The sequence below is a fragment of the Battus philenor genome, unplaced genomic scaffold (assembly GCF_028537555.1).
Source record: "Battus philenor isolate CCGP_79_NKW_IND1 unplaced genomic scaffold, ilBatPhil1.0.hap1 SCAF_26, whole genome shotgun sequence".
NCBI lineage: Eukaryota > Metazoa > Arthropoda > Insecta > Lepidoptera > Papilionidae > Battus > Battus philenor.
This window is the reverse complement of record NW_027181689.1, coordinates 4,046,145-4,061,111: the sequence shown is the minus strand read 5'-3', so window position 1 is coordinate 4,061,111 and position 14,967 is coordinate 4,046,145. Positions and strand designations below refer to the sequence as shown.

Sequence of the window (14,967 nt, the reverse complement as noted above, 5' to 3'; positions counted from 1 at the left end):
TAAATTTTTGATGGCCTTAATACCCCTCATACCATAAATACTTAATGTTAAAGGCTTTTTCCACACCATATGACTCATGTTAAGGATGCATTAAAACAATCATTGCAATTTCAGATATAGCTTATAATACCATTACGACTTTCTTCTTTAAATTTTACATGTATGTCATTTTTTTGTCAAGGTTATGAACACTTAGTGGAACTGCAAGAGGCTGAACAAATCTGGAAGAATGTATTTGATGACTCTGAAGAAACGGAAGATGCATTTTCGAGTTGTATATTTGACGAAGATCCATCACCAGTTCGGCGGAAAAAGAAAAAATCTAAGAAAATTAGATATATATTAGATCCTGAAGTTGACCCTCTTAGCACATTTGACGAAGAACAATATAAAAAGAAAAAGGAGAGACCGCATAGTAAAGAAAGATGTAAAGAAAAGTTAAAATCTAAAATTAGAGAACCAGAACAATGCAATGAAAATCATGACCAAACAAAATTAATATTGGATAAAAAAGAACTAAAAAAAGAAAGGAAGGTAAGAAAGAAAAGAGAAAAAATTAATGAAGTTCATGACCCAACCATTGGTCCTCTGTCAAGACTTATAGGTATGAAAGTGGCAAGGGTAGATACTCTCCCAATAAAAATAGAAAAGCAAAGCAATCTTGTTAATTATGACAGCCAAAGAAAATTATCTATGACGTCTTTAAATTCTGATGGCAGTGATACAAATGTAGTATTTGATGGTTTATATTCAATGGAAGAATTCAAATCTCCAGAAAAAAATCATCAATATCAACAAACTGCCAATAAAACGCCATTATTGAGCGAAGAATATAGTAAGAAAGTGTTATCAAATGATAATATTCTAGCTCAGGACACTGATACCAATAACTTGACAAATATTCAAAGTAGAATTAATGGTTCACTGGAAAATCAAGATTTAACCACAACTAATGCTGGACACATTGTTTTAGATGAAAAATTGTGTGTTATACCTGATAAACAACTTAAAGACGTCAAGCAAAATGTTAAGAAGTTGATAGAGTTCAGGAAATTAAAATATAATTTTGATTGTGAACCAAAGACTGTTGGTCAATTGCATTGTTCAAATGAAAAAGCATGTTTGGATCAAAATAATATAGCATTACATGAAAAGTATACAGAAAAAGATGTCAAAACAACATTATGCCCAATTCCAATAAAATCTAGTCCACACATAATTACGCCACCCAATGGTACAATGGTTTATTTGAATAAGAGACAATCTGAACAACTAAGTTCATTGCAATATGAAGCCCGCAATCAATCTATCTGCAACAATTCTATTTTTGTGCAAGGAAGCCCTTCAGAAAAAATTTATCACCCTGTAGGAAAGAACTATATTGGGAGTATTGTAACTGGTTTGGCCCAATATAGTAACTCAATCAATGAACAAAAATTAAAAGAGAAGGCAGAATCTGAACCCTTGCTTGTACTACAAACAGAACCTAAAAATACGTGTAAAATAAGCGGAACAACTTCGGATAAAATTGTTGGAGAAAAACAAATTTTAACTGCCAATGTACCAAGTACCAATACAAATGAAGTTTCTAGAAGTGAAACCACTTGCAATTTCGAGGAATTCCTTAAGGAATTAAAGGAAACCATTAATGCAGGTGCGGTGAAAGAGAAGTCAGAAACACAAGATGTATTCCAAACAGATACGAAACCTGTAAAAAAGTCTATGGTCTTAACTGGTAACAATTTAAAGATTCATTCAGCTTTTGCGTCCCAGTGTGCCAAACCTTCATCTGTGCAGCAAAAGATGGTTGATGCACCCAATACTTTTGCTCGACTTAATTATTTGCATAAAAATAAACGTTGTGACGTAAGATCTAAACCTGCGACTTGTCAATCTAAACATGCTTCAAAACAAATATCATCTGAATATGAACCGCAAGCAGCAGATTTCAGATTGACCAAATTTGACTATCTGAAAAATAAAGGTGATTTAACCATATCAAGGATAGGAAATTTACCGCTAACTAGGAACTCAAAAGATGACGAAATAGCAGGACGAAAAAATGTTATTAAGGAGAACCCATGTATGGCCAATATTGTACAAGGAAACACAAATAAAACCAGTAATGTTAAAATTAAATCGCAAGTCAGTAAAGTTCTACCTGTGCAAACAAACAGTGATAAGAAAACTTGTTATCTAGCGGAAAATGATCAACGCGACTTGTTGCTGCTTTTACGACAGCAAAGCTGGCTTAAGTCTGGGCAACAATCTGCAAGACCTGAATTGAAATTTACAAATATTGCTCAAGTTACATCACAGGTTAATAAAGAAAGCAGTAGTGGTAATATTTACCATAATTTAGGCTCTGTAGATATAACGAAGAAAGTGGGCAATTACGAATACATTAAAGAAAAAAGTGTCGAAACTTTAGCTACATCGAATATTCCACCGATTTCAAAAACACAAGAAAAATCACTAACAATTAAAACACCAACTACTGTTAAAAAAGATATCCATTCCTTACACTCCTTGATAAAAGTTGAAAAATCGTCAGGCAAGAAATCGCGTGATTCGAAAAGTGAAAGTAAAACGGGCAAAAAACCGACATCTACTCAGAAACTGGAAGCTGATAATACCGAAAAAAAGGCACAAGATTGGGAAAGCGTAATGGACGCTCTATTAAAACATAAAACACCTAGTAGAGGACCAAATGCTTTAGACATAGCTTTAAATAAGGATTCGTTCGAAAAACGATTGAAGGACATTGATACCTCACCTCAGAAGGATACACAAAGTAAAGAGAAGGCTACGATTGCAGCATTTAATGGTGATATAAAAAAAGAAAAAGAGGTTACAGATGTTAAATCTGAAAAAGATATTCAATCTGCTTCTAACTCTTATGTGGAACCTATCACAAAGTCAATTCAACCAAGCTTATCAAAATGTAATAAGGTGATTGTGGTACAGAAGTCAAATATGAATTTGCCTAAACCAATGCCATTGGATTTACCAAAGAAAGATGTTGCTTTTAGCGTCATTAATAATCATGATCCTTTCATATCAGGCATACCAAATTCGGATTATGATCTGTTGGAAGAACTGATGGATGATGACTTGCGCCAAGAAATTGGGGAATTATTTTCAGATGAAGAATCATTTAATTCTGCTGCTTTAGCTGTTAAAAGAGAAAAAGAATCAGGTTTTGAAACTATGGCTAGAACAATGGTAGCTACTAGACCTTTACCAAAAAACTATCAAGGAGCTTCAAGACACGCAAGATCCCAAGACAAGCAAAACAACTTTTCGATATCTTCAAATCACATAAATTTTTCACAACCTATTAAAAATTTAAAAACAACTGTGAATCCTACAGCAATTCACTATACAAAAATACCCTTATTTACCTCGCAATTTAATAATGAATCTACCTCAAAAACACTTCTCACTAATAAATGTGAATCATATAAAACAATGTTGTCTCCACACACAGATGTTACAAAAATTGTAAAAAAAACAGTTCCACAATCAACTATACAGGACCATAATCTATACAAACACAACAAAAAAGATTGTGATGGTAAAGTTTTCAGTAGCTCTATGGAGTCAAATATTCTGATTGGTGCTGTAAATCAAAATACTGTGCCTTTACAAGCATCTTGTACTATCAGCAGTACCACCACATACAACCAAAATAAAGTTTTAGATTCAAGAATTCTTGGCAGTTCAATACCTTGTAAGACTGCTCAAGAACTTGTTTTTGATACAATACCTGCTGTTAAAGTAGAGAATACTCCAAAAACTAGCTTATGTAATGTTTATCAGAATACTTACATTACTGATAAACCAAGCATAGCTTTGCTGCACTCTACTCAGAATCCGATTTTTACGCCAACTATTGTTAGTTGTGTTACAAAAGAGTTTGTACCACAAAAGGAAATACAGCAAAGATCAAATATGTCTAACTCTACAAGTTCTGGCCAACTTCGTATTAGTGAGGAATTTCAATCTACTCTACAAAAAAATAAACTGATATCTTCTCCGATCTTAGAACACCAGATGGCGAGTAATGAAGGTTTTAAAATAAAATCTGAAATTACGGTAAATGAAAACCATGAATATATTCCAAGCAACAGTGTTATTGACTACAAAAATGAAAAAGAGTTTAAAATGAACAGTGAATTTAAAAATTTATCAGAAGTACAAAACCATAAATTGTCTGCTGACAATCAATGTGCTAAAAATGTATCATCTTCAAAATCTGGTCACATTGTTGAAAGTACCATTAATAATCGGAAGTCCAAAGAATATGATAAACTGCAAGAAAAACGATTGGCTATATTGAGTAGAAAAGAAAGTCATCATAGTAATACAGTTCCAATACCACTACCTTATACACCATTAAAGGAAATTGAATTAATACCTATCGCTGCTGATGAGCCATGTCCTGACGCTAATGTTAAAATAAATCAAAGACCATTGGATGATGAAAAAACAAAAATTGCTGAAGAAGACTTAAATTTAAAGCATCAATCAATGCCAAAAAATAGCTGCAATGAAGGTAATACAGTTCCCACTACCTTAGATTTAGAAATACCAAAAAACTACACACATAATTATAGTTCTTACAAAATAACTCGACGTCGCACCCATAGTAGACCGATGTACAATATCAAAAATAAAATACTTGCTTTCAATGAGAAAAGTAAAATACAGAAAAAGTGTAAAGCAAGAGCAAAATTAAAAAATGAAAATAAGTCTATAAATCAATGCACCAATGATGCTGTTTATTCTAATGAAACATCTTTAGTAAATTGCAATCAATCGAAAGATGATTCATATGAAAAGAAAGTTACAACAGAAAGCAAAATTAATGTGGATTGTATTAATAAAGAAAATACAGATCATTTGGAAGTAAATAAAGCTGATGAAAGCAAGCTTGAAAATGTAGTTCTTACCAATAATACCATACAATCATTTGATGGTGAGTTTTTTGACATAGAAGAACAGCTAATTAGGTCAGTTATTCCTAAAACAAATAATACCATCAGCGACGTGGATGAGATGAAAGATGAAGCGATGGTTAATAAAAGTAATAGTAAAAATGAAGAAAAGGAAAATATTGTTAGCGAATCCCAAAACATCAAATTGGGTTTTAATGAGAAGGAAACATATTTAAAAAAGGATATTGTTAAAGAGTTGGCTGTAATCAATGACTTCAAACTCAATCAGGATAATATCTATGATTACCAGAATCAAAAAGAAACTAATCAAACTGGCGAACAAAGTAAAAACAAAGAAAAAATACTTAACTTTAAAATTGTAAACACGGTAAATAACATGTCTACGAATACACCAATCAATAATGTTAAACAATCTATAAAGACTGTATTTGACAAATATCATTTTGTCAATAAAAAGATAAACAGTCATAACAATAGTAATAATTTCATTGATATAGATAAAGTAGTATTTGAAGAAATTACTCCTAAAAAAATTAAAGATCCATCAAAAAGGACTTTTCGCGTCAAGTTGCCGAATGGTAAGCAACTTAAAGCAACTGTTACTGGAAAGAATGATTTGGACATCAATGATTTACTTTCATGTCCGAAATTGAAATCTATTTTATTAAACACGACTTGTACTACAGAAAGATGCACCCTTAATATTAAAAAGATATCAAGTTCTAGTTCATGTAACTCCCATAACAACGACAAAACTAATATAGAGAGAAAAGTTACAAAACATTTACAACCAATGGAAACAATAAATTTGGTTAGTGATGAAGAGGATGATTGTGGTCAACATCATCAAATCACTTCACTGGGTGTAGATATATGTGCAAAACATAAAAATAAATTATTTGCTAATTGTTCCGTGTCATTGATAAAATATTCAGTCGAACAACTATTTGCATTAGCTGGAAACTCAAGAAAAGATACTGAAACAGGAAATAGCAATAACGTACCATGTAATGAGAATCAATATGATAATATAAATCTTGGAGTGTCTGCCAATGTTTCTCTTTCTTCGTATCAAAGCCTTACAAATCTAAATCCTGCAGAAGATTATGATACTCTTAAAATAACAGACAATGATAATTCTAGTCTGTTAGAAAACACTGATATCGAGCCTAATGCATGTTACCCTACAAATCTTTCTCCAAAGCTTTTAACTGTCAGTCAAAGTGAAGATCAATGTAGTGAAAAAGTTTGTAAATCTGAAAAAATTGAAACTAATATTCCTGTTGCGATTAAAGAATGGGAACAGAATACCAATATTTACGATTGTTGTTTAAAATTGGAAAGATGTGATAATTTAGTTAAAAAATACGAAAAGCTGAGGATTAGCAAACAGGAATGTTTCGTAGAACTTGTCAACTGTGATAGAATTTTCAAAGATGTAGACAAGAAGTTATCAAAAAATCAAGAAGAACACGATAATGATAAAGACACGAACAATTTTGTAAAAACCATCAATAACAGTGTGCCCGAAAAAGACATTTCCTATAACTGCGAAAATGAAGCTTCTGTGCTTAATTCACAGTCCGTGTTGACACGAAGCAATTCATGTTCAATATTAAATGATTTTCCTGTTTATAACGAAATTGCGGAATCTGCTAATAAAACAGAGGGTATTTCCAATAATGAACTTAAGGTGAAAGGTTGTTCTAATCAACAATTACCTGTATATGATAGTTGTGAAGCAGACAGGTTAGTAAGTTTGCAAACTGTGAAATGTATGCGCGAAGAAGACAATACATTCCACTTGAACTGCCGAAAATACGATTCCATAGCTACAGATTGGGAGAGCGATACAGAGTACAATACATCAGACGAGAGTAATGATTCTAAAGAATTTTATATTAATTGTTCATCAGTTATTAATGAAAAATTCAATGTACCGAGCCTGAAAACTTTAGTTCTAAAATTGATCCAAAGTCATGCATTGCTTGATAATTTACAACCCGTTGCTTGCATAAATGAGATAGTTAATCGAAACAGTACTCTTTTTCTTAAAAGAAAACTGAAGGCATCTGGACATGAACCATTTAGTAAAATCAGTAAAATTGATAAAGACCCAGAGAATGATGAAAAAATAGTTTCTAGTAATGACATAAATAATGTGGACCTAGATAACGAGGATACGGAAATTGGCAGCAAAATTAAATGTAACCCTGTAAAAATTTGTATTGATTACGATAATGGGGTCTCAAATTTGAACAAAAATGTATGTAGCACTTTAAAACCATCTTTTAATTCAATTTCTTTGTTGAAAAATGAAACAATTTCACTCAAGAATAATAACGATAAAGAATTACAAGAAAATCGTGATGTACAAGTTGAAGAGCATGTTGGTGAAAACAATGTGTTAAATTTGAATAAAGAAGCAAAAGCGCGTGATGTATTAAAAACGAGAGTTGAAGAAAGTAAATATACCGACAATATAAAATTGTCCCTTACAAAACCACATAGCGTAAGCCTGGACCATGACTATGGCATGACCGCTTTGAAATGCATGATTATGGATACAGAAAATAACAGCATTGAGTCTGATATAAACAGTTTTAAAGAAGATTTCGTTTCATCTACCCAAAGTGCATTTGCTGAAAATATAAAGAAAACGGATACCTTACAAAATTGTGATTTTGTGAACAATGTGGAAAATAAAGAAGAAGAAAGTATTTACGACATCCTGCCTAACGTCACGCTTATTTATAAAGATGATTCGGAAGTAGTATTAAAAGGTGTAGAGTATGAAGACCCTATTGCGGGTACTTGTTACATGTTTCCTTTGGAAACAAGCATAATCACCGACACTATAGATGATGACATTTTTTTTACTGATAACATTGAGATACACGATTTTATTTCGCAACCTATAAATAATACTTTTGACGATGACAACTTTTCTATTATAGTACCCAAAAAAACATATTCGAAAATATGCAAAGTAAATAAAAAAAACAATTCAGAAAAAATAGGTAAAAAGGGTGTAAAACGCAAAAGTAATTCTTCAGACTGCAAAATTAGTGAGAAGCGGTACCGAAAAAGCAAGAATATTGACTGTTTAAATAATAATGCAAAAGCAAAACTTGATATGGGATACAGTAAAGAATTTCAACGTCTGTTTAATTATTATAGCACATTGAAATTTTCTTACTCAAGATCGTTTCATGAAGAAATTATTGATGTCTCTAGCCTGATCAAAAGTTGGCCTATACAAGACAATTTACTTGTACCCACTGACGGAGAAATGGATGACATATTTAAAGATAATTCTGAACCGTGTTGTTTTCCTGATCCTACGAAACAAACATTAGTAGAAGAACTATGTTTTGATTATACTGATATTTATTCAGTATCACATGAGACAACTGAAACAAATTTCCATATGGGTTTTGGTGAGGAGTCCGGCAGAGTCTTACAAAATTTAGAAAACAAGGATGATCATCCAAAATTTTCGGCTGTGACTCTGCCGGACGTAAAGCTATCTCAGCCGTTTTTACTGTCCGAAGACTATATGGACTGCGAAAATAAATATGAGATTTCAAATTTATCTGATTCAACAAAAGACGACCAAAGGAATAAATTAAAACATTATATTAATTATATACATCTAAGAGATAAAGTTCGTTCTTATTTTAAAAAAACATCCATTGAATTGAATTATAACTGGATTAAAGATAATGTAAAAGACAATGATTTGAAGTGGAAATTTAATGGAAAATATGACTCGCCTATTAACCCATTAGATTTTTATATTCAAGATTATATTGACCCACCACCTTTGGAAACCATTGTACAAGTGGTTCAAGTTGGTCAATTACCAGTAAGTGCTGCTGCTCAAAATCCTGTTACTTGTGATCCTCGTGTAACCCAAGTTTCAGACGCTAGCCCTCCTCAGTGTTCATTAGAGAACAATTCTAATGACGATTCACAGTCGGCTATAAAAACTGAGTATACTGAGCTTACAACCGCGGACCTCACTCTTCCATTGGTCGCGGAGTATCAACACCATGACAATGACAGTATTATTAAAGTGGAGTCTGAAGAGTCGTCATATTTACAAAACAGTGAAAATTTCATTCAATTTGAAAATGAATTTGTTCCAAAAATCGAACCAAAAGAAGAAACTTGTGACGCTGAAGATGATACCAATCCAAATATTGAAAATCAAGATTTACAGACAGTTGCAGATAAGCACCTAGATGAATCTAACTATTTATATGATGCAAGCTTAAATAATGTTACACCTGAACCAGATACACCTGCCACAATATTATTAGATTCAACAAATAAACCACTTGATACTTGTGAAAAAACTGATCAAATTGCACACGCAATGAATGCCGCAGGTATTACACCTACAGCAGAAATTGATTCTATGACACATCCATTAGATGATATTTTAACAGAAAAAGTACCCGAAGAGTCGATTGAAACAGCGCAATGTCCTGCAAATAATTATTCAAAGAGTTCAGCTATTAATGCCGTTGCTCTACAGCAAGCCTTGGCACAAATACTTCCTCCTCCATTGAATCAGACGAATTCTACAGAAGGTATTCAACAATCTCAAAATGCTTCAATCCCACAACAAGTTCTACATATCGTCCAAGGAAAAAATGCTTCGGGAAATCAAATTACTCTAATTGACAATGCTCAACAGTCTGTTATAAATACAACAAATAATGGTACACCTGTATTACATATTGTACAAAACAAAAATTCAACGGCAAGCACGAATTCCAACGGAACGCCCTCGCCCCATACAAACTCTTTCAGCGGTCTCTCTTTAGTAGATGCGGGTTTGCAACAAGGCGGTAATCAACTTCTACACATAGTAAACACTGGAAACCAAAAAACCAATAACAACACTAATCAACTACTTAAAAGAGTAAACTTACTAACAAATCTAACAAATGTACAAGGATCAAACGAACAAAAAATGTTGCAATTTGTTTGTAAATCAGCAGATGGTAAATCTATACAATTAAACGCGTCCCATCAAAGAAGTATGGTTTTACGATTACAACCTATTGAAACCCAAAATATACAGAACACCCCTCCAAAGAATGATGATCACAGCCCTACGACTGCTACAACTGCTGTATCTGCTAAAGATGCGACCATATCTCAAGAGATCAAATCAAGGTCTGTTTATGAAGAAAATTATGCAAAATTCATTCAAAATACCTCAAATAAACAAACTAGTCCAGAAAAGGGTACCAGCTTACCGAAATTTAACCAAGCGTTTGGAAAACCTGTATTTCAAGATGGAAGCCAAAAGCAGAGTGAAATAAATGGCAACAATCCTCATTTATCTGATGTAAATTCAGCTGCTGATAATTCTGAATGTGAAACATCTGATAACGCTATGAGTCTTGATCACATTGGACAGATCAGTAGTCCTCCGTTATTGTTACGAAAATCCCCACACACATCTCAAACTCAACCTAACTTGGTACAACAAATCAAGCAAACAATCACTCCTATGAATATACAGACTATGCACGGTGGAGTCATTTATACAAGACAGATACCTGTAAATATTGGAGGAGGACAAACAATCAATTTAATAACTGTGCCCAGTACCGAACTCATGGATGAATCTAATCAGAAACAATCAGAAGTCAAGTATGTGAATCAGGGTGAAATTGTCGAGCCTTCCATTATAAAAATCGTTCCCCAAGCTCAGTCTACTGTAAACTCTGATATGTCACATGAAGAAGGAACTAACGGAATGACAAGTGAAAATGGGCAAAGTTCTCAACCACAACCGGTTTTAACACAGATGCGCATTAAATTGCCCATGTTAAGCAAAACGCCGCAAATGGTGTCCGGTGCGAGAGTGGTTAGACCGTCATTTTTTCAAATTCAAAGAAACGTTATAGGAGGCGCTAATCAGCCCGTGTATCAACAATTGGTTTTAACCGCTGCACCGCCACTCGGTCAGCAGACTATAAGATTACCGCAGACGCCATTAAACAGGCAAGTTAAAGTTCCAGCAGAATCGTCGGAGTCACAAATGAGCTCGTCAACGCTTGAGCAGTTGAGAGAATTTGACATGGTACTAGAACAAGTCAAAGAACGAAGCACGGTACAACCTGGCTCTACTACAAACAATAAGTCAAAGGTACAACCTCCTCAGACAGACTCGACTGACAGCGCTTCATCTAGCTCTACAGCAACAGAACCGACCCAAGTATTGTACTCTATTGGGGGCAACCAACATTTTAACGTAGCGTATGTTAACAGGAAATCTACAGTTACTACTCCCGCAACTTCAACCTTCGCCCGGTCACCTGACTCTTCGGGTATAACTGAAACTCCTTCTTCCTCCACACAGACTCAACTCCCTCAAACTGCAACGGCCGTTACTACATCAAATGAGACACCAGTTCAGCAAAGCCAACCAAAACCTGCCAAAATTGGCTCCAGAAATAGATCGCGTCCAAAAGCGTCATCAAATCCTCCGAACACTTTAAAACTTAACAATGTTCCACCTAAAACGTCTTCCCAAAAACCATTAGAGGACGAACAGACAACGCAAAGAATCCTATACATATTAGCAGAGTATAAAGAGCAAGTAGAGAATTCTCCCGATAAAGATAAACCAGCACCACGCAGACGTTCGAATCCTCCTACCACTCCAGGGTCATCGAAACGAAAGAAAAGCTCGAGCAGTTCTCGACGGCCAGGTGCACGTGACGTAAGCCCCATACATGGAGACGATACATGCCGCACCATGGGTTCTGAAGATAGCAGTTGTGGTACTTCGCAGGGAGATTGTAACGAAAACTGCTTAGAAACACATTCCCCTCAAGATAGTCCACGCAAAATTGTAAGAAAATTAACGTTCGACCATGAAACACAACCCACCCAACCGCGACCCCAACCGCATCGGAATGTCATTGTCGCAGATGGTCAAACTATCACTGTGGCCCGTGGCACGGCTGGAAAACCAACCACAGCTGTCCTAATGCCGGCCAATTATATTCTTCCAGTTTCGATGGTGAAAGGAGGTCAACAAATCGCCATAGTGACTAACCGAGGTCCAAAACTTTTGACAGTAGGAAATGGAGAAGGAGGAACGACTAACGCGTTATTGTTACAGCGTTTGATTGGGCCTGCTGGACTAAAACCTGTGTTAGCACGTCCCGGCGTGCGTCATGTTCGACTGCCGACAGCGTCCTTACACAATCTGCAAGCTTTCAATTTAGCAGCAGCTACCAACATACAACCGCCCGATAGTACCGCCTCTCCCGCGCCGACGCCCACTACTCCACCAGATCTTATACAAACTCGAATCAACTCTTCACCCTGGCCTGAAAGAGAGAGCCAAGGGCTAAAACCTGAGCGCAGTTCGAGTCCCGACGGCTCCGAACCGTGGAACGTTCCGTCTTCTGCCGATGCCCATGATTACACTTACGAGGAGACCGTGCGAACCGACAATATGGACCGGACAGTCCTTGTAAGTACATTTTTTTATACATAAAATATAATTAAAAATCTTATAATACTATAAATCGCATATACCTCTTAATAAATATCTCTTTCCTGTGCCCCGATTGTCCCACACAACCGAACGACCGTGACGAACATTTTGAAACTTCAGGAACAGCTCCCAGATCGATACAGTCCCGATATGGAGGCGCAAAGGATATTTGATAAGATGTTCGACGTAGACTCGAGAAAGTCGTACATCGTCGATTCGCACGTTGATTCGCCGCGTTGCGGTTATGACATAGACGCGTCCGATTGCGACGATAAGTGCTACCATCAGGTGATCATTGCGTAGAACCGTCGTTGCCCCTACTGACTTAGCCCGCCTCTTTACGTAGACCTGCACGCCTCCGTTTATTTTATACGCTTTCCTCTTCGTTCCGTGCGGGGTAGCCGTTGATGCCTTCATAGTAGCGACATTTGCCGACGTCCACTGGCGCTGCCTTATTACAAACTTTAAACGTATATGCATTCGTGCTTTTATAATCAAAGCAAATATAATGAGCTTGGATTTGCTAATTTGCTTTGTACGAATGACTGTCAACAAAATTATCGAATGGTCTAATGCAATATATCATGCTTTGCATTGTATCTTATTCATGTCTCAATAAACTGATGTTAATATAGAAACGCGTTAAAATGTCGCTTCCCTACAAAGGTATGATTTGGCATCCTCCACAGATAACGAAGACGAAAACAATTATTACGTCTCATAGTAAATGTTGCGTCCTCTCTACGTTCGAATAGTTGTATCATTTTTTTATTTTAAACCTCATTATATTCTCCAAGGACATCTTAAAAATGCTTCCCGAAAAATGAAACGAAAAAACTTTTTCGAAATTAAAACGTTTATTTAATTTTGCATGTTTTGAAACGGTTCGTTGTTATTTCTACCTTTATTGTCAAGTAACCCTGCATTGATTTGTGCATGCAATGCATCATTCTTCATTCTACCTTCAATCTATCTATATAGATGTTATATTTAAGATATCTTCTTCGTCGCGGTATGCATATGAAACTTGTTAGGTGTTACATGTTCATATTTTCTTAGACATTGTCGATGTCGTAGTCATTATAAACGTTCTTTTTGTTGTCGTCAGTAATATACAAAAATCATTATATTTTGACAGCTTATCGCTTGAAATGTCTAAATAAAAATAATGCATTGCCATGTCGAATGTAAAATTTAATATACGGGCTGTCCTATAAACCAAAGTCGAATTTGGGTGACGGGGCAGGTTAGATAAGTTAACTCCAGAAATATTATTAAAGTAATCCAATTTTTTTCAACATATACATTAAAATTGAATAATAAATCTTCTTTAAAAATCGGACAAATGAATTGTTGAATTCTTGCTCTTACCAAAGCCTCCGGATTTTAAAGTTATCAGAAGAGAAATTAGTTGTCAAAGGTCATAAATAACGATCTTGTCATTAATATTTCAATTTCAAAATAAATATTTGTATCAAGTGTCGCTCATAGCTAGCTTATGGTTAACTGAAATGATTGAATATCATTTATTTAAAGAACATAGTTAATAGTTATTTCAATATAAATACTTGGTTATAGAGAAACATATTAGAATATTTATTAGGTCATATAAATTAACTTTATATTACAACAAATTCTAATTTAAAGATGTGGCTAAACGATGCGCATTATAATAATATAAAATGACACATTACTTGATTTAAAATTATTGTAATTTATGCAAAAATTGATACATAGAAGGATTATCCATGATAATACCAATGAAAATGTTGAAAATAAAATAAGTCAAGCATTAGTTATTGAAAGTACATAGTGTAATATATTCCTTTACTTAAAAAAAATATTTTAAAAATACGTGTCATTTGATTTTTCGCTTTCATTTTCTAGGGTTAACCTGCCCTATCATTCGATTTCGGTTTGACGTTGATTTATGGGACCTAGTGAATAAGTCGATGGTATACGACCTCCATATATGATATTCTTAAAAATTAAATGTTGTATTAAGGTTGTGCAGAAAAGGGACGTCTCGTCTCATCGCCAGCATCGGCTGACACACGTGTCGGCGGCTGCCCTGCGGCACAAATATGCCATCTTGGAGCACGAACTTAGACTTCAGGTGGGTAATTTAGACTTCTGGCGACATCATCATTCTCTTTAGGCCTCAATGGCCGTCGGTAACTATACTATTACTAATCAAATGTTAATGTTTTTTTTTTTAAGAAATCTTTATCGGAGGAATGTGAGGACCTGGGTGTCGACTCTCCCTCGGCTTCGGAACTTTTTCCAGAGGCCGAGCTTCTATTCGCTGGCTCGCCTGCTCATGACCACATACAGGATCAGGCCCAGACACTTCATCATCCACATACTCGTAAGAATCAAATACTGACTACTTAAATATTCTTTGATGACGTTTAATTCTTTTAAGTAAACCTTTTGTGTGTAAAACATACGTTTGTTGACGTCAAACGTTTG

The 14,967-nt window shown here is 34.9% G+C and overlaps 1 protein-coding gene across 2 annotated transcripts in view; it reads left to right on the top strand.

Moving 5' to 3' along the window:
• The window catches only part of LOC137925217 (extracellular matrix-binding protein ebh-like), a 42,315-nt gene that overhangs the window by 23,136 nt on the left and 4,212 nt on the right, over positions 1 to 14,967 (top strand). For both annotated transcript variants that reach the window (XM_068768624.1, XM_068768625.1), the window contains exons 13-15: positions 182 to 12,471; positions 14,501 to 14,611; positions 14,716 to 14,863. In XM_068768624.1, coding sequence (XP_068624725.1) covers positions 182 to 12,471; positions 14,501 to 14,611; positions 14,716 to 14,863 — 12,549 coding nt within the window. The remainder of the gene's footprint in view (positions 1 to 181; positions 12,472 to 14,500; positions 14,612 to 14,715; positions 14,864 to 14,967) is intronic.